General features: G+C 32.7%; 1 protein-coding gene across 2 annotated transcripts in view; it reads left to right on the top strand.

Annotated features, from left to right (window-relative positions):
• The first annotated feature begins 377 nt into the window (after window positions 1–377).
• The window catches only part of LOC123565425 (thrombospondin type-1 domain-containing protein 4-like), a 58475-nt gene continuing 42942 nt past the window's right edge, over window positions 378–15910 (top strand). Inside the window, exon 1 of one of the 2 annotated variants that reach the window (XM_053549693.1) lies at window positions 378–621. In XM_053549693.1, coding sequence (XP_053405668.1) covers window positions 571–621 — 51 coding nt within the window. In that variant the 5' untranslated portion in view covers window positions 378–570. Of the gene's footprint in view, window positions 622–12050; window positions 12170–15910 lie in introns of those variants that run through there. The other variant, XM_053549695.1, reaches the window with a different exon arrangement.

Raw genomic sequence — 15910 nt, 5'->3', positions numbered from 1 at the left:
CGGATACTTTCTTACCCTGGCTCTTACTTATATGACGTCTAAAGTCTTTCCATAAAAAGAAATTCAGTACTAACAATATGTAATAAGTTTTACCCATATTGAGATACATTAGATCTTTAGTAACTTCATGCCAACATCTTTAATCCTATCTTATCTTTTACCTACTATAAAAACGCAGTCATTAGTCAGAGATATAACCACATAGCAACATCTATTTTTTAACTCTCTGTAACTAAGTGCCTTGTAATTTGTAGAAATATAGTGGCGACTGCGCGGCTCATCAAATTAGCACCAGGAAGTAACCTATAACATCCATGTGCCAATCAAACTGCAGATTATGTTTGGAAACCTTTTGTTTTTGTAGATTCTGGAAGTTTCTGATTAAAGCAGATACAATATCAAACGAAAGTGACGTATCTATCACTTGTCTATCTTTTGCAACTGCATTCAACAAATATTTAGATTTTAAACTTCCCATCTTTATGTTGATAGGGGTTTTAAGTACAAAACATCATTTTAATCTTGTACAAATGTACAGAGTATTCATGAAACTATATTAAATACCAAAAAATGCAGCTGATGTTGAAAATATATCTTGGATTATTTTACTTCATATCTGAGGTAAGATTTTAAAATCATAAATAAGCATATAGCCGATTATAATAAATGTCTCCTAATAAAATTGCCTCCAGATTTCTGTCTCAGTTGCAATAAATTAAGAGATTAGTAATTAGAAAAATGTAAGTGATTAAGCCCGTTTGAGGTCAAGTCATGTTTATTTATAAAGCACTAATCTATATAATCTCTGTACTGCGTAAGCAACGCAGTTAAGATTCCAGTAATTAACAGTATTTTATCTTTTTTATTGGATATCACCTTAAATGATAATGCTTTTTGTATACGTTTTGCTGTGAATTATATAAATATTCATGCAAATTAACTGATAGTATCACAGTGAAAATATAAGTGGAAAATATTAGATTTAAACAACAGTTAGTTATAACCATCGAAGAGTATGAACTATAAAGGACATTAATTTTGTTTTCTTGTACATGCAAGATCGCTTATCGTTAGCTTGGAATGCAACACGTTAAATTATTGCAATTGGTGTTTACCCGTAGACAGATATTTTTATCCTACACTGAAATAAACTTTTTCCTAAAGCAATTGTTAGCTCAATATCTCGGAAAGAATATGACCAGACTAGCTCCTAGACTGTGATACATCTTCAGTGTTTCGTTTACATCTCAATTCAAGTGAATGAAGTCAGGTTGTATCCTGTTTCTAATGATTATTTTACCATTATTTCACTGACAAATCTCCAGAAAAGTCTGGTTATTGCTCCTGTCAAACAACATTAAATGTAAACTATAAAAAAATATTTGTTTATTATCAGTCTAGTAGAAAGTCTAAACCATGACCACTGTACAGGAAAGCACTGGTCACATGAATGTTTATTTTGTGTCCAGCAGAATGTAGTTTCCTTTTCACAACTTGACGTAGCTGTCTGTTCGATTAAAAACATGATGTGGACAAATTTTTGATGACGTCATTTGTTTCTGTTCCTAATAAAACAACTGAAAGTAACATGTACAGTATTAGATTAAGTCACATTTCAACAGGAAATGAAGCTTTCATAAATGTTTATAAATGTCAATCAGTGGCATGGACAATGGTGTTCATCGAAGTATATACTGTGGCATAATGATCTATTTCTTGCCTGTTTAAAAATAAATATAAATTATTAATAAAATGTTTTCGCTAAAACGTCTGATTTATGAGAGGTAACTATTTTTAAGGAGAAGTTCAGAGCTAAAAACGGATGTTTTTTTTATGCAAATTGTTACAAAGAAACGTCAATGATATCATGCTATAACAATTTGGAAAGATAGAACCAACGTCCAAACAAAGAGATATCAGAATCGGTTTCATTAGGGGTAACGAAATGTGCAAAACTCCTCACGATACATGATATCGGCTTAAGCGAGACTGTGTGTCTTACAGACACATCCAACGCGTTTATGAAGACAAGAAAATACAGCAATAAAAAACCCGTAACTCCAAGAGATTCTAACCATTCAGATTATACCAACTATAAAGCTTCCAAATAGATATTATCACAATAACGTAGGCATGTTGTTTGTTTGTGATTTATAGAGAATCACATAAAATACCAGCAGAATTTTACACAATTCTGCTTTGGAAATTAGTCAAGTCAAATAAAACAATTGATTATTTAAGGCCTCTTGCTGAAATTATTTTAAAACGCTTTATTCCGTGCTCAAAATATGATAAAAACAGTGGGCTTTGCTTTGATAACTTGTGCTCTCAAACTGATGACATCACTAAAAGTTATTTTAGAACACATACCTGTCCTTGAAATTGCTACCCACACTATATCTACCTTTATGAATACGGCCTCAGAGGTAATTAAAGAATGTCATCAAAGAAGAAAACTATAGTTTTCTCATTCAGTTAGTCGCTGTTACATATTTGTGCTTTCAAAAATTGTGAAATCTTTAAAAAATATGTAACGGTGGTAAAGTGTCTCCTGGTACTAGGACCCAATGTTTTAATATCTTCTTGTACATTAGGACTATCATTTTTTTTGTTATAAGGGCACTTATAACAAGAAATGACCTGATTAATGTTGATGCATATAATGTGTATGATGTGTGCCTTTAATTTAAATTCAAACATTTTGCCTTTTTCATGTGCATGTCATTCTAATATATTTTCATGCATGGCCGATAAGCTGTATATGCTTAAGTCAAAAAAGTATGTTCTGTATATAGGAAGACATATGACCATACGTTGGGCATTTGCGTAAAACAGAATAGAACAATATATATATATATATATATATATATATATATATATATAAACACCTCCATCGCCCCATTAGCACTCGCTTAAGCGGAATTCTATTGCACTGATACATACATAAACATTGTATATATATCGGAGGTGTTTGTATATTTCATAACTTTTCATGAACAGACTGAGTCAAATCTAGTCTGCTGTTATATAACTTTACTTAGTCTAGTTCCTATGTATTCTGTTATAAAAAAACTTGTTTGGTTATAAAAATGTGATGCTTGATTCAATATTATGCAGTAAATATTTAAGTCACGTATCAATGTCACCATTATCGTTACTGGTTATTCATTGTTGTATAATGTTACTGGATAGTGCACAGTTGTGCGAAACAAGAGAAGTCTTTAGATTTTGACATTCAGTAGACGTCCCTGTGTTGTTAATGTGGAAAACATTTTCTTTTTTTACTCTCGAGTGGTAACATACCACAATAAAGATATAAACAAATATTAACGTAATAAAGATGTGCATGTGTTAGCCTTGGTATTTGTTTACATTCTTGGAAGGTAGTATAACAATTACTAAATTAGATCATTCAATAACATTCAACTGTAAAATTAAACGAAGCAGAGAAAATGGCAACATGATTCTATTTGCAAGTTTTGGAAAGAAGTACTAAGACACGTGCACTTTTAGGATAGCGATATTTCTAATAAAATGGCAGTTATATAAGCTTCTCACGTGTAGCAGGCGGGTGAATAAAAGTGGATGGCTCTCCGGTCCTATTATACCAGTTACCGGGATAATAATTAATATATTTTATGTTTTCTCTTTCATTACATTCAGGCCAAACATAAAATATTTATTGTCTAACTATACTCAGTAACAAGAAACATCATTAAGGAGTGGTACCGAACAGGTATTTGTATTTGATCAAAATATTCAATATATCAAACATTCAAACAAAACTTTATGAAAACTAAATCGCACATGAATAATGGTTCACAAAAAAGCAACATTTTTATGTCATGGCTGTACTGTCATTAACATAAAACAAGGAGAAAAACACACGCGAGAAGAAAATAATCGTGTGAATAGTCCAGAACCACTATTCCCAAGCATACTGCAGATTAAAGTTTATGGCAATCTGTCCATGTCTACCTCTCACATACCCATACACTCTTAAGTGCTGCCAAAAATAAATCCATGGTAACAAAAAATCACCATACTCCAAAGAGAAATAAATGTTAATATTGTTCTTGATAACTTGTATAAGATCAATGAAACTTTTAATTAAAGTTAAAAGTTTACGTGTTGTTTATACCTGTTCGGACCGTCGAATCTATTTTAATGCAACTCGCACGTAAACACGCCTGACTGACCACCAAACACTGTGGTCAAACAAAATACTTAGATACTGCATACGAACGTAAATAAATATATGTATAAGGTGTATATAATTTGAGACTGTTAACCTTTTTATCCATAGAAACAAAAACTGATTTGAACATGTTTAGTTTATTCACACTGATTCTTTCTTTTGACTGACATCTTGAATTGGACTGTTCTTTTCCAATGCAACATAAAAGTTAACGTAACCATTTTCAAACACATCTTAACAAAGGTAATGTATACAGCTTAAAAAGACATTGGTTTTACTAACTGTATTAAGCCGTTAAGTTACATGCATACACATAGATCTACAAAATAGCAACAATTTAAAATTAAATTTGTTTGAACTCATTCATTTTCCTTCTATTTTTCTTTTATGATGACCTTATGAAATGTCGGGAATTTTAGAATGTGTATGTTCAGCTCTTGGATTATTGTTTTATAAATGTTTCTAAAATTGTTAAAGTTTTCAAAAAGTCAACAAATGAAGTAGGAAAGTGTGTCGATTCTCATAAATTCTGAACAAAGGAAAAGACCCCACTTGTCTTGGTAGAAATGTCATAGACACACGTTCAAATATTTGAACGTAATAAAACTTTAGTTTTTCCGTTATTATAGTAGTTTCAACACAAATGTGCATATTGACATTGGGCATGCAATGAAAAGGGGAAATACGAAATATAGTCAAATTACTGAGACTTGTTGATTTCTACGTTAAACAGTCACATTCTTTATGATAGTTTTTCGTACGACTATATCAAACTTTTAATTTTTATTATTATGTAAAAATGGAAACGTTACTAAATGACTTAGTATGTAACTCTAACAACTTGCTACAATACACAATGGTTCTCCATGCAAAATCTTAACATACTACCGACGTGCCAATAATTGGTAACAACAGTTCTGGAGAGTTATACAAACAATAAACATGCACTATTGCTTATATAGATAAAATACAGGTATTAATCGTCAGTAGAGATACGAATGTTTATCTTTTACATATAAAACTTGTGATCACGAGTATCATTCTGTCAGTGATCTGTCAGTGAATAAAGTGTAGATGGATCATTTGATTGGTTTACTCATATGCATATTAATCAACTGATGCAATATCCTGACTGTATGCTCAGTAATAGAAATTCTAGGAAGATCTTAAAACTAGATTCACATTTGAGTGAGTGAAATTGAATATTATGAGCATTACTTGTAAAACAATCTTCATTTAGATCGCTTACTCACATGACGGTTTGCAAAATAGTAAAACATGATTTGGAATGAAGTGCAATTGCTTTCGCACAGCAGACCTACCCCTCTCCAAATACGTTCCAAAGTGCCACACAGACCCATTCTGCGTTCCATATCGAACGACGACACAATTTCTCTGTAATACTTTTGAACGACTCGCTGGTAATAGTTTTTAGAAAAGGCAGAAATCTAGAAACAATAAAAAGGTGCACTAAGATTATACGTAGTTCTTTGGCTCTTTAATTTTTGACATGCTAATTTTTTACGCGCGTGTTTTTTTCTGCTAAATAGATGAATTCAGTCTAAACTCTACATCAATTTAGACACAAAATAGGATGAGTTATTACTCATTCTTGAAAGCGCCTGGGAAACACATTATCTTGCACCGTTCTGCTGACGTTTAAGAAGTGATTAAGATATCTTCCTAAATCTTGAAAACCGCAATTTGCAATATTTTTGTGATCTGTTAAACTAAACTCCGCTCATGGTCGTGATAATTTGAGACTCGATGACAATAGATCTCAAACGAGGCGTAACAATAGATTATGTTAGACCAGAAAGTGATGTAATTAAAACCAGAGTAAAATGATATCCCCAAATAAATCTAAAAACTTTACAGGTCTGTTGCCGAAACTTAGAACGAAAAATGAAATGAAATGGTATAGATCATTTCACCAATGTTTACTTTCATTTTATGTTGCAGCGTTTAAAAACGTCACAGTCAAATGTCAGTTCCTAGAAAAAATGGTTTAAGGTGAACTTTAAATTAGCGCCAAACTGAACATTCAATATTTGTGTATATTTTTCTTTTCTTTATAATACAGTGGAGCCTCCATTCTGGTATTTTAACAAATTGTTCGTAGTGAATTCCAGCTACAGTCGGCGTTCTTTTTATAATTGACATTCTAGATACAAAGAAAAATTAGAAATATCACTAATCACGAACACTAATCAATGTTTAGAAAATATTTGGTACTTGTTTGAACCGTCACAATCAACAGTTACGACGAAAGAATATGCTTTTTCTATTACAATTATATTGAAAACTTATATTATTATGTGCATTACGTAGAAATAATACTACAACGATAATTTTTTTAATCATAACGTAAAACAATGATGTAGCTGTTCTGACTAACGTAAACAGTGTTATCCTCATTATCTTAAATTGTCGATAGTTTGTAAACTTTGATGCTGCCGGTATGAGGTAATAATTGACTTTAAGGGGGTAAATATTCCCCATAGGACGTTTATTGCCTCGTGGAAAACGTCATCCTAGTCTTAACGAATGAAATACGTATGTTTTAATTTATCAGTTTAGTTACGTTTATTTTTACATGGAAACGGCTATCACGTAAGTGACGTCATACAAACTACGTCAACGTTACTACAACATATGTCTGACAAAATTAGTTAGTTTTTTATACGATCTCTTAATTTTGAGAAAGTGTTTTGACGCGTTCTTCATGCAGATTGAACATACCTGAAAGCTGTCACAGCCAGCTAGGCCGGTTTTAGTGAAAGTGGCAAATTATTGTTACTATATATATCAATTTGATATTTATGTAATGTTTTTAGATACAACGTCTGAACTTGCGTAAACTACTGTGATGTTTTTCAGGTATGATAAATCTAAGCGCGCAGTAAATCTATATAAAAATGAAAATGATTAGATGAAATGCTAGTTACTGAATTGCCAGGAAGGTGTAAAATTTCATTTCACATGTGTGGGGTAAATGGGAACATATTTAGATGGTTATTTTGCCACACATTTGTCATAATATATCAATCTAGCTCTTTCAATGGCGCATATATAAAATATTTTTAAAAGAGCATTTAGACGTGACTTTTGTTGTCACTAGTTTTGTTTTGTAAATACTGAGATAGACACTGAGATAAACGAAATTGCAGAACTTGATGACAACCGGGTTTGGAATCTAGTCTATTACCCTCTAAAGATCCATCCGTCTAAGCATTAATGCAACAAAGCAAAATAAAATAGTGAAATGATAACATTTGTTACACTTTCTTGCACCGGCCTAAGCGCAATTCTATTTTTAGACTTAATAAAATGGACTAATTGGCTAGTGGACTAAAATAAAAACAACACAGAGTTCAACTATAAAGGAAATTTGTTTTCTTGTACATGCAAGATCACTTATCGTTAGCTTGGAATGTAACACGTAAAATTATTGCAACTGTTGTTTACTCCTAGACAGATATTTTTACCCTACGCTGAAATAAACTTTTTCCTTGAGCAATTGTTCGCTCAACATTTCGGAAAGATTATGACTAGATTAGCTCCTAGACTGTGATATATCTTCAGTTTTTCGTTCACATCTCAATTCAAGTAAATGAAGTCAGGTTGAATGCTATTTCTAATGACTTTTTTGTCATCATTCCTCTGACAAATCTCCAAAATAGACTGGCTATTGCTCCTGTCAAATAATATTAAATGTAAACTATCAAAATTTTGTTGATTATTATCACTCCAGTGGAAAGACAATGACCACTGTATAGGAAGCAGTGTTCACACGAATGTTTTTTTTCGTCCAGCAGAATCACACTGGCCATAGGATTTGCAGAAGCTGTGGTTCCAACGCTGCGGTTGTGGAGATTTCGTCGCAGAAGCGGTGGAGAAATATGGCCGCCTGACTACATTTATGCTGTCATCGGTACTTTTTCTTATGAGTTTTTCACGTTTGACTGAAAACAACCAGTGAGACAGGAGTCCACATGTGTACTCTTCCAGCCACAAACACTTGCTCAGTGCAATTCTTTGTCATTAATGTAAACACTTCTGTACAGTTTGACGATGGACTGCCGTTTTTGTAGAATTCCCATCAAAAATGGTAAAATCTTGTACAAAGCGACCCCTGAGCACGTTTGCACCAAATCGTAAGTACGGCACTGTCAAGCAACAACTATTTCTTCGTAAATCGGTAAATTTTCATTGCAGGCATAAGAAATAATCGACCAAAAATGATTCCAACGCAGTGTGCGGTGGGTTTAATTACAACGCATTACGACGTATCTTGTTTTTTTCGTTAAGGATTTTTAACTTAATTGACAGCATTTTCCCGGGATATTGATTGGGGTAGGTCCATGAAATCACTTTGACATTAGACAGCAATAGAAACTTAATGTTTAGTAATAATATACTATTGATTTGCACTTCCGTTCTGTTGAATACATACACGAAAAGTATGCTTTATTTTGAACCATAATTATGTTACTAAATCTACTGCCAAATAATAACGCCATGTTCTCTCAGAAATACACCTCAATTATGATCATTCATATGAACGCATGAAGCTTCTCTTCATCTTCCTTTTCCCTAATTATATACAAAATATCAACTGACAATATCGATTGTTTGATTAAATGCTGACCACATGCGACTTTAACATCATATAACAGACCAACTTATCTAATGTACAAATTAACAGGGTTTCCGCTGGCGCTAATTTGTTTTGGACACAAAATATCGGGGGAGTATTCTCCAATACACTGCACATGCTGCAACCATTTGTCATTTTTATAGTATTTTTTATCATTTTTAACATATTTATGGATGTTCCCCGCTGTAATTTCTATTCAGTTGTTATAATAAGAATAACTGAAAATAGTTGTTTCTTTGTCGTCCTCTTGGCACTAGAACAAGGAGTTAATTTAAAAGGTATCTTATGTTGGATTGGCGTTGTGACAGTTTTCAGAGGAGAATGAAGTTTCTGTCTTTTATTTGTTGTATCATAGATGTCTGCTTGCCTGTTGTTAGTTGTTTGTACTCTGTTTCTCCGTTTATTATTTTCAATGTTAAACTTAGACTTGGAATCATCAAGATAAACATTACTGAAGATAAGACCATGAATGTGGCTTCTAGGGTGTTAACAAGCTTTTCCTTTGATTTGACCTGGTGACCTAGTTTTTGACCCAACATGATCCAGTTTCGAACTTGACCTAGAGATTATTAAGATAAACATTCCCTGCAAGTTTGTTTCAAATCAAAGCATAAATGAAACATCGTATGGTTGAAAGGGCCAGAATAGAAACTTTGCCCCTTTCAGGGGTAGTATCTCTAGAACATATGATGGAATCTAGCTGGTTTTCAAAAGGAACCTAGATCTTATTGTGACTTAATTTGTGTCTAATTGTGGTTAAAATCGAAAGTAAAATGTCACTTCCACGTGTTCATAAGGTAAACATTAACACATTTTGGCTCTTTCGGGGATTAAAATCTATTGCAAAATGTGGTCTCTATCGTGCTCACAAGAAATTGTGGACGGACAGACGACGAACCGACGACGGACGAAGGGCGATCACATAATTTCATCTTGTCACTACGTAAAAAATCTAAACTTTTTCCTTGACCCTTTGAGATCATGTGGTAAACGTCTGAAAATAAAAGGATATTGTAGAAGAAGAGGTAAATCAGCTTACTTGTTAAAAAGTCTAAACTCCTATAACGCAGCTGCTCAATTGCATTTTGTAATGGTATGCTACATATTAGCCATTGTATTGTACTTCAGTCAAGTTGGTATATCATACGATGCAGAAGTCGCATGTGGTCAGCATTTATCAAACAATCAATATTGTCACTTGATATTTTCTATTTACGGATGTGCAAATCAATATTATATTTCTTCAAAACTATCAGTTTCTGTTGCTGGCTAATGTCAAAATGATTTCATGGCCCTAATCCAATTAAAATGCCGGGAAAAGTGTTGTATAGTTAAGTTAAAAGTCCTTAACGAACATTAAAGAAACAAAATACACTAATGCGTTGCAATTGTACTCACCGCACACTGTGTTGGAATCATTTTTGGTCGATTATTTTGTATGCCTGCAATGAAAATTCACCGATTACGGAGAAATTGTTTTTGCTTGACAGTGTCATACTTACGTTTTGATGCAAACGTGCTCAGGAGTCGTTTTGTACAGGATTTTACCATTTTTGATGGGAATTCTACCAAAACGGCAGTCCCTCGTCAAACTGTACGGAAGTGTTTACATTAATGACAAAGAATTGCACTGAGCAAGTGTTTGTGGCTGGAAGAGTACACATGTCGGCTCCTGCCTCACTGGTTGATTTCAGTCAAACGTGAAAAATTCATTAGAAAAAGTACCGTTGACAGCGTAAATTTAGTCAGTCGGCCATATTTCTCAACCGCTTCTGCGACGAATCCTCCACCGCCGCAGCGTTGGAACCACCGCGTCTGCGAAAGCTATGGCCAGTGTGAGAATGTAGTTTCCTTTTCACAACTTGACGTATCTGTGTGTTCCATAAATAACATGACCTGAACAATTTTTCGATGACGTCATTTGTTTCTGCTCATAATAAAACAACTGACAATGACATGTACCTATTAGATTAAGTCACATTTCAACAGGAAAGGAAGCTTTCATAAATGTTTGTTAATGGCATGGACAACAGTGTTAATCAAAGTATATACTCAGTATTAATCAAAGTATATACTGTGGCAAATAATCTATTTGTTGCCTGTTTAAAATAGATACAAATTATTAATAAGATGTTTCCGCTCTTGAAGTCTTATTTAATATGAGGTGTAACTATTTTTAAGGAGAAGTTCAGACGCTGATAACAGATGTTTTTATGTAAAATGTTACAACGAAAGGTCAATGATATCATACTTTTACAACCTTGAAGGATAGAACTAAACCAAACATATCACAATCGGTTTCATTAGCGGTAATGAAATTTGCAAATCTCCTCACGCCCCGCAATATTGAGCTGTGTTTCATAAAGACACATCCAATGAGTTTCATGGAGACCAGAAAATACAGCAATATAGAACCCGTAGATCCAAGAGATTCTAACCATTCAGATTATACCAACTATAAAGCTACCAAATAGATACCATCACAATAACGTAGGCATGTTGTTTGTTTGTGATTTATAGAGAATCGCATAAAATACCGCAGAATTTTACACAATTCAACTTTAGAAATTAGTCATCTTAAATAAAACAATTGATTATCTAAGGCCTCGTGCTGAAATTATTTCTAACGCTTTATACCGTGCTCATAATATCGTAAAAACAGTGGGTTGGTTGCTATGATAACTTGTGCACTCAAACTGATAACATCACTAAAAGTTATTTTAGAACACAAACCTGGCCTTGAAAAATGCTACACTCACTATATCTACCTGAAATAAAAAGTCTCAAAATGAAAGGAAATACACAATTGATACAAATTTGAAATAAGTTTACCCATGACGCAATAATTTTCATCTTTGATAATATTATTTCATTTTTTTTAAATTTTATAATTTAAAAAATTCAATCATTAGTCACTGAGGTAACAACGCACGAAAGGTATTTCTGCGATTCGTATTAAAGTGTAAAATACATCGCCGACTGCATGTCTTGCTACATTATCACCAGGAAGTAGCATTTGGCATCCATGTGCCAGTCAAAGATTTTGAAACCTTTTGTTTTTGTGTATCCTGGCAGTTTCTGGTTAAAGCAGATACGATATCAAATGAAAGTCCAAGATATATGTCATATCTATTTTTGAAACTTCATTTATTCTAAATGTTTTAAAGAATTTAATCTTTCTGTTTCATAACTGAACTTTAGGCGCAAGCGAATATTATCATATTATACTGACTTTACAAAGGATAATAACAAAAAACAAAATGCAAGTGATATTGAAAATTTATGTTGGATTTTTTTACTTTTTACTTGAGGTAAGATTTTAAGTGCTAATTGTAGGTGCCACGTGGTGGCTGTATAAAATATCCACGCAATTGCAATCATTGTTGTTATATTTTCTAGTTCTTTTAGATCATAGGGTCCATTCATTTTTTCTATGACAGAACTCCGCTTAAACTTGTGCAAAGTGTCGAGGGGTGTGTTACATATTTCTCCTGAACAGATTGAAACCGAGTCTGCTATTATTTTGTTGGTTGCGTTCTGTGGTTCCATATGGTCTTCTTTCAGATTGTATTTAAAATATAAAATATTTAAAAATATATCTCAGTGAAATGACCTACGTGTCACAGAGCAAATTTAGAAAACACTTAAAATAGAAAACACTTGGCAATTATTAAAACGTTAAACTAAACTAATAAATACGTTTCAAGAAAAGTGATTATTGTTTATTCACTAAACTATATTCCAGTATGTAACATACGTTAACAAATGATAAAAGTGCAAACGGGGTGACTGAAATGGACGACATTGTGAAAAATGAATAAATGATGATCATAGGTAAATAAAGAATGTCATCAAAGAAGAAAACTATAGTTTTCTCATTCACTAGGTCACTGTTACATATTTGTGCTTTCAAAAAGTGTGAAGTCTTTAAATGTTATGTAACGGTGGAAAAGTGTCTCTCCTGGTACAAGGATCAAATGTTTTAATATCTTCTTGTACATTAGGACTATATTTTTTATAATAAGAGCACTTATAACAAGAAATGACCTGATTAATGTTGATGCGAAATGTGTATGATGTGTGCCTTTAATATAATTTGAAACATTTTGCCTTTTTATGTGCATGTCATTTTAATAATATCTTTTCATGCATGGCCGATAAGCTGTATATGCTTAAGTCAAGAAAGTATGTTCTGTATATAGAAAGACATGTGACCATACGTTGGGCATTTGTCATATATACATAATACAGAATAGAACAGAATATATATATATAAACACCTCCAACGCCACATTAGCACTCGCTTAAGCGGAATTCTATTGCACTGATACATACATAAACATTGTATATATATTGGAGGTGTTTGTATATTTCATAACTTCTCATGAACAGACTGAGTCAAATCTAGTCTGCTATTATGTAACTTTACTTAGTCTAGGTCCTATGGATATTGCTATAAAAAACTTGCTTTGCTCATAAAAATGTGATGCTTGATTCAATATTATCCAGTAAATATTTAAGTCACGTATCAATGTCACCATTATCGTTAATGGTTATTCATTGGTGTATAATGTTACTTGATAGTGCACAGTTGTGTAAAACAAAGAGAAGTCTTTAGATTTTGACATTCAGTAGACGTCCATGTGTTGTTAATGTGGAAAACATTTTTGTTTTTTTACTCTCGAGTGGTAACATACCACAATAAAGATATAAACAAAAATTAACGTAATAAAGATGTGCATGTGTTAGCCTTGGTATTTATTTGCATTCTCGGAAGGTAGTATAACAATTACTAAATTAGATCATTCAATAACATTCAACTGTAAAATTAAACGAAGCAGAGAAAATAACAACATGATTCTATTTGCAAGTTTTGAAAAGAAGTCCTAAGACACATGCACTTTAAGGATAGCGACATTTCTAATAAAATGGCAGTTATATAAGCTTCTCACATGTAGCAGGCGAGTGAATAAACGTGTGGATGGCACTCCGGTCCTATTATACCAGTTACCGGGATAATAATTAATATATTATATAAAGTGTATATAATTTGAGACTGTTAACCTTTTTATCCATAGAAACAAAAACTGATTTGAACATGTTTAGTTTATTCACACTGATTCTTTCTTTTGACTGACATCTTGAATTGGACTGTTCTTTTCCAGTGCAACATAAAAGTTAACGTAACCATTTTCAAAAATATCTTAACAAAGGTAATGTATACAGCTTAAAAAGACATTAATTTTACAAACTGTATTAAGCCGTTAAGTTACATGCATACACATAGATCTACAGAATAGCAACAATTTAAAATTAAATTTGTTTGAACTGATTTATTTTCCTTCTATTTTTCTTTTATGATGACCTTATGAAATGTCGGGAATTTTAGAATGTGTATGTTCAGCACTTGGATTATTGTTTTATAAATGTTTCTAAAATTGTTAAAGTTTTAAAAAAGTCAACAAATGAAGTAGGAAAGTGTGTTGATACACATAAATTCTGAACAAAGGAAAAGACCCCACTTGTCTTGGTAGAAATGTCATAAACACACGTTCAAATATTTGAACGTAATAAAATTTTAGTTTTTCCGTTATTATAGTAGTTTCAACAAAAATGTGCAAATTGACATTGGGCATGCAATGAAAAGGAGAAATATGAAATATAGTCAATACTGAGACTTGTTGATTTCTACGTTAAACAGTCACATTCTTTGCGTATGATTAAATTATGATTATGATAGTTTTTCGTACGACTATATCAAACTTTTAATTTTTATTATTATGTAAAAATGGAAACGTTACTAAATGACTTAGTATGTAACTCTAACAACTTGCTACAATACACAATGGTTCTCTATGCGAAACCTTAACATACTACCGACGTGCCAATAATTGGTAACAACAGTTCTGGAGATTTCATTGCCGATCATTCATTTATTGGCTTTATGTAAAATCAAACTTGATATTTTGCAGATGAGTTCCAAATGCGCACATGCGCAATAGATTTATACAAACAAAAAACATGCACAACTGCTTATATAGATGAAATGCAGGTATTAATCGTCAGTAGAGATACGAATGTTTATCTTTTACATATAAAACTTGTGATCACGAGTATCATTCTGTCAGTGATCTGTCAGTGAATAAAGTGTAGATGGGTCATTTGATTGGTTTACTCATATGCATATTAATCAACTGATGCAATATCCTGACTGTATGCTCAGTAATAGAAATTCTAGGAAGATCTTAAAACTAGATTCACATTTTAGTGAGTGAAATTGAATATTATGAGCATTACTTGTAAAACAATCTTCATTTAGATCGCTTACTCACATGACGGTTTGCAAAATAGTAAAACATGATTTGGAATGAAGTGCAATTGCTTTCGCACAGCAGACCTACCCCTCTCCGAATACGCTCCAAAGTGCCACACAGACCCATTCTGCGTTCCATTCTGCGAACGACGACACAATTTCTCTACAATACTTTTGGACGACTCGCTGGTAATAGTTTTTAGAAAAGGCAGAAATCTGGAAACAATAAAAAAAAGTGCACTAAGATTGTACGTAGTTCTTTGGCTCTTTAATTTTTGACATGCTATTTTTTTACGCGCGTGTTTTTTCTGCTAAATAGATGCCTTCAGTCTAAACTCTACATCAATTTCGACACAAAATAGGATGAGTTATATAATTACTCATTCTTGAAAGCGCCTGGGAAACACATTATCTTGCACCGTTCCGCTGACGTTTAAGAAGTGATTAAGATATCTTTCTAAATCTTGAAAACCGCAATTTGCAATATTTTTTTGTGATCTGTTAAACTCCGCTCATGGTCGTGATAATTTGAGACTCAATGACAATAGATCTCAAACGAGGCGTAACAATAGATTATGTTTGACCGGAAAGTTTTATGTTGAAGTGTTTAAAAATGTCAAGGTCAAATGTCAGCCCTAGAAAAATGGTTTAAGGTGAACTTTAAATTAGCGCCAAACTGTACATTCAATATTTGTGTATATTTTTTTCTTTATAACACAGCGGAGCCTCCATTCTGGTA

This window comes from Mercenaria mercenaria, chromosome 8 (assembly GCF_021730395.1).
Source record: "Mercenaria mercenaria strain notata chromosome 8, MADL_Memer_1, whole genome shotgun sequence".
In the NCBI taxonomy this organism is placed as follows: Eukaryota; Metazoa; Mollusca; class Bivalvia; order Venerida; family Veneridae; genus Mercenaria; species Mercenaria mercenaria.
The sequence above is the reverse complement of the archived record's forward strand: the minus strand, read 5'-3'. Positions and strand labels throughout refer to the sequence as shown.